General features: G+C 36.9%; 1 protein-coding gene across 1 annotated transcript in view; it reads right to left on the reverse strand.

Annotated features, from left to right (window-relative positions):
- LOC122801387 (aquaporin-12-like) overlaps positions 1 to 4,517 on the reverse strand; it is a 107,239-nt gene extending 102,722 nt beyond the window's left edge. Inside the window, exon 1 of the mRNA XM_044070909.1 lies at positions 3,885 to 4,517. Coding sequence (XP_043926844.1) covers positions 3,885 to 4,491 — 607 coding nt within the window. The 5' untranslated portion in view covers positions 4,492 to 4,517. The remainder of the gene's footprint in view (positions 1 to 3,884) is intronic.
- Between the last annotated feature and the right edge of the window lie 1,483 nt (positions 4,518 to 6,000).

Genomic DNA, 6,000 nt, shown 5'->3' on the forward strand with positions numbered 1-6,000 from the left:
TCCATCATTTGTGACTCCCTGTTGTGAGGGATGGACAATGGAACTCTTGTAGGCTAGTTCCTTCTTTCTGGCTACCACAATGACAATGGCATCAACTGTAACCCCATTCCCCTAAAACTGTCTGTCCGCAGGTAGTGCCATTATCCTGTCTGGTCTCCAAGGCATGGGTTCTGTGGAGTTAGGCTTCTTCCAGACCCAACTAGAGATCATGTCAATGAGCTCATTGGTGGATGGAGTCACTCAAGAAGTACAGGGTCTTGTACCAAAACCCTCTAGAACAGAGTCTTCCAGTGTAGGATCAAGTGTCAATAAGTAGTGACAATGTCAAACATATATATTTTTTTATTTTTTCACTTGATTTAGACTAATAATGTTTAACAGTTTACAATTTTTAACTAAATAAATAGGTTTTTATGAATATATGTTTAATATTCATGAGGTTACTAGTTTTTGGATTTGTCAGTTTGAACAATAGAGGTCGTTTTAATGATTTAATTAGTCATTAAGTGACTATATAAGGTGTAATGGACAGTTAGAACTGTATCTGATGAAGTCCTAATTACTGGGACGAAAACACGTTGTGTGTGTATGAAGAGCATTTATGCTTTTTATGTTCGTATTGGAATAAACTCATTGAGCTACTTCGTGGTGGTTTTCGTCTTTTAAGCAACTCATTTTTTGTAGATTATTAGTTTGCTTTGGTTGAGTTGCTGCACTCATTTACCACACACACTAACACAGACATCTCACTTTAACATGTAACAAGTAAATATCATTTATTGGAATGTTTTGCAAAGTACAAGCCACAATGTGCCCTCACGGTTACATATGAAAACATCGAATGCTCCTAACATCTAAACCCAAAACATCAAGACCATAACATCTAAACTTCAAGACATCTAAAATTCATAACATTGAATCTCAAAACATTGAAAACTACAAAGCAACTATAAATAACATCCTACACACTGTTTACTACGTTTCTGCAGGGGGGCAAGCCCCCCTGCACCCCCCCATGTGGGGGGCTCCACCTCCACCCCTCGTAAATTAAATATACCAACTCCGAGATCGCACTACAGTGGGGTAGGAAATTAACTTTTTTAGGGGGTGATAAGTATTTTATTTTCAAGAGGGCTATTCTCCTAAGGAATATGTTAGTAGTTGGAATGGAGTATGGAGGGAATGGAGGAGGGAGAGCAAGCTACTCTAAAAAACAAACACATCCTGAAGTTGTTCCTTAAGTTATTCCATAGTTGGCCACTCTATGCCAATCTGCACTAATTGCTTTGCATCCTTTATGCCACATATCCTACACATCATACAAGTATTTGTCACGTTATGTGTATTAAAATAACAAGACCATAGTACAAACTCTAGTTTGAGTTAAATATATCTGTTGTAGCTTGCATTACCTGACTGATACAGAGATGAAATTGTTCAAGGTTTCCAAATTTTCATAATTTTTGAAGATACTGATTTAGTTATTTGTGCTTTGGTTTTATGCCATGGACCCATAATGGTTAGTGAAAACACACTGTTTTGTGAAGATCTTTAACAATATCTGTAAAAGAGAGTCTCTATTAGATATTTGAAGAGGCGTTTCATCGACCTATAAACCATGAAAACACAAAACAGCGAACGCGCATATAAGTGATTTATTTTCCTGGGAAAGAAATCACTTACCCTAAACAAAAAAACACATCACTGCAAACAATACAAAGTGGGGGGCTGTGCCCCCCACACCCCCCCAACTAAATATACTAACACTAAGATCACACTACAGTGGAGAAAATGGCAAAGTAGCAGTGGTGGCCAAGAAATTTCTTTCCCAGGGAAAGAAATTGCTTATATGACCGTTCGCTGTATTGTGTTTTTGTTATTTAATGGTCGATGAAGAGGCGTTCGATGAAACGTCTCTTCGAGTATATAATATGAACCTGTAAAAGATATCTCTACTTTGCAAACAATAAGGTTATACATGGGTGTTCATTCCTTAATGCAAGCCACATGGCTAGAACATTACAATATGATCTTTATATGTACAGTCAGGATGCAGACTGTCAAGTTATGCAATGCAGAAAAGTAGGTGGTGGGGGGTAATTCTCCTCTAATTAAAACAGCTATTTGTCATACAGTGTCACATCAGAACAGTTTTATACATGTATAATATCTTCCTAATATTCTTGCTTTTTCATATACACTGCATTTATTCTACCACAAACCTTTGTTCCCTATGTACAGTTTTAATTGCTTGCTAAAATAATTAGCAGGTCAGAAATAAAACAGCACTGTAGTATATTAGCACAGAAATCTTTTGTAAATTGTGTCTCTAATGTCAGTCAACAAACACAAATGAAGCAGCTGTCTTAACTACAGTGAAGGACTGTCAGGGCCATCACAATTCCTCCTCAGCATTCTGCTTGGATAAGAAAGACACACACCACACACACACACACACACACACACACACACACACACACACACACACACACACACACACACACACACACACACACACACACACACACACACACACACACACACACACACACACACACACACACACACACACACACATATATATATATATATATATATATATATATACATACATATATATATATATATATATATATATATAAAAAATGCATATTATGAAATGAAAACACACTGCCTGGGATCACTATTTGGTAAACTGACTTGTTCAGGGTTACACTAGAAACAACTTCAGGCTGTGGGAATCAAACCCCTAACTGCAGAATATAGATATAGGAATATCATCAATACTTGACTGATAATTCTTCTGCTATAGCTTAGACAATAACTAATGCCAAATGCTTGTATGGATTCTCAAAATACAGATCACAAAGACTAATCCTGTCTAATAAAGGCCAGTAAAATGCCTATCTTTAAAGTATAGTTCCCTTATGTATGCAGTCAAAAGGTAATGTAGGTCCTTTCTCACTGACCCACACTGCTGGTGAGCACATGGCCTAGTTAAACCCTGCAGTATACACTATCAGACTATAGGCCTTTAAGACACACTCGAAAATCCAGTGAACTAGAATAAACACTATTTCTAACTTTGATCAAAGGAATGTAAATTATCAAGCTATATGCCCTAAGCCCTGACCATTGGAATGACAACCATAAAAGAGACTCACTTCCTAATCTTAGCCGGCAGCATCAAATGATAAAGGCATGCTATATGTCCCAGGATGTGACAATGGTGAACACTACTGCTTCTTTGCTAATGTAGACTGTCACATGTAAGCCATCAACATTCACCTTCAATAAACAAAACCTTGACCATCTTGTCTCAAACCATCAGAATGTAAATTATCAAAGTCCATTCTCACTAATCAAGGCTTTCATGTAAACCACTACCTTAGACTGACAAAATGTATATTATGAAAGTCCACTCTCATTAATCTAAGCCTTTGGGTAAAATTTAGGCTAGATTCTCAGAATGTAAATCAGCAGTGTCTACTTTCACTAAACAAAGCCTTCAGGTGCAACCCTATTTTAGATTGTCACTATGTAAAACATTAAGGCTAATTTTCTGGCACTTAGCCTCAGGATGCCATGTGCTACACCATAACTGGTGCAACTGGTTTTGCCAGTAATGATAACTGTCACCATGCTGCCTCAGTCACTTTGATCGCTCACCAGAATGCAAAGCATCTAAGCGCATTCAGTTAGAACATAGGCTACAACGTTATCTACATACGGTAGAACTACCAGATGGTCATCTTCACTTTGATTCCAAATTACAAGGAAGGTACCATAATAGTCAGTAGTCATTTTATTCAGCTAGTCAGAACAGGGAACATGATCCTGCCATCTGTGTAAACACAGTAATAGTAAAACAAAATGGACCTTACCTGTATAAGCCAGAGTAGTAACTGTGAGGGCCATAACTGGAATTCGGTACAGGAAATGACTGTACTGGAAACGCATGATTACAAAACAGAATAGGGCAGCACACACACCTTCAACAAAGCTTCCATGGTAAACTGATGTCTGATTGGAAGAGCTACAGTCTATTGCCATCATGTTTTGAATCATATGGAGTTCTGTCAGCTCAAATGACAGAAAGTATTTTGAGCTGGCTCTGGCAAGTTCTGTACCAGCAAATTGGGCTAAGAGTTTCAGGACAGTAGCCCTGAAAGATGCTTCAAGGAGTAGGAATTCCTGGAGGGACACAACTGGGTTGGCTGAAGCACCACCAAAAGTAACTCCATGGATCAAGAAAAGGAGGAAGAGTAAAGTCATTGTTACATCCATTCCAAATCCACCACCCCAGGGCCCAATATCTGCCAGCATTCTCAGCTCAAAGCAGCATGAACACAGCTGAAATGCACAGGCCAACTCAGCAATGAGGCTGGAGTGTAGGATAGTAGGGAGAAACCTTTTAGAAAGCCTTCTGGTAGCTTCGCAAACAATAAGAATAGCTAGGAAAAAGCAAAATGAGACATTAAGACCAGCCATTTTTAACCCTGCTTTAGGCCCGTACAGAGCTGAAGACAAACTGAAAAGAGTACCTCACAATGCAGACTGCCTTTTTAAGCTAATTTTTCTCCCTCTTAAGCAAACGTGGCACAAAGAAATCTGAAAGACAGCCAGGTCAGAGTCAAGGACATTTATGGGAAAACTCACATATGAAAAAGCAAACTAATGAAAGGGAAACAATGACTTAAAAATTATTTTCATGAGTTTAAGAATACTTTACCACACTTCTATACTAAGATTACACAGAAGTTGTTGTTGTTTTAACTTATGCTTTTAATAGTTTTTATTTATGACAGCAATAATTTTACAGGCCAGCATGCTGCAAACATGTACAGCAGGCAAAGAGCATATAAAAAATTGAATGGCTAAACAGTGAGCCCAGATACTATAAAACAATTACAAATGAGTTATTGTTTTAACTTGTGCTTTTAATAGTTTTTCCTTAATGCATAAATAATTTTACAGGCCAGTATGTTACAAATATATACAGCAGGCAGACATCAAATAAAAAAACAGCAGCTAATCAATGAACCTAGACTACAGAAATTATTAAGTGTATGTTATGTTTAATGAAAAGAATGCAGAAAATGTAATATTTTAATGACGGAAGTCATATCTTATCTCTCTAATCTGGCATCCTCCGTATCTAGCCTTACATTTACCCTCCTTCATATATTTCAGGTTGCTATTAGTATACAGTGGTAATATTACAAAAGACCCTATTATTTTAGATGGCACAGATGTATAATGATATATGGTGTTTCTGCTAAAGAAACATATACTGATGGGTTTTTTTCAGATAATTGTCTCCTCTAAACTGTTGATTTCTTACCATTCCAATACACAGACTGACAGCAAACCTGTGGTGTTTTCTTTTTCCACTATTTCTTAGATTCTTTTGCATTTGTTCATTGCAGCTTTGCATTTCTTCCTCATGTTTGCCACACCCCTGCCATGACACTCTTAGTTAGCACTACTCTTTCTGTAAATAAGTACTTTCTCACATTACTCCTGATGCTGCATCCTATCAATTTATAACTATTTCCTCTAGATAAACTAGAAAAGCACTCAGACAGCCATTAACACCCCAGGACCTTTATTAACACAGCACAGAACAGTAGAATAACGCCGATCACTTAACAGTACGTTTTCATCCAAGACTTCTTCATTACAACCATCTAAACCACCTCCCCCCATTTTATAACACAAGCAATTCACATAAATCAATCATTAAATGACATAATTAAGCAAAATTAATTAACAGTTAATTCACAGAAATTAAACAAACAAAAGTTAAAATCAATTCGGTAATGAAGGAAATAACCCCTCTTCATACAAAACGTCACTTACTACATATTCTAAAGATCCCTACATGTTAAAAACCTTGTTTAATAAATATATTTAAAATGTGCAAATGAATAATCAATTAAAAATGCCCACCATAGCCAGTATATGAACACATACTAAAATCAATACTTTACTGACCTC

This window comes from Protopterus annectens, chromosome 4.part1 (assembly GCF_019279795.1).
Source record: "Protopterus annectens isolate FY-2018-M chromosome 4.part1, PAN1.0, whole genome shotgun sequence".
NCBI classification, from domain to species: domain Eukaryota; kingdom Metazoa; phylum Chordata; order Ceratodontiformes; family Protopteridae; genus Protopterus; species Protopterus annectens.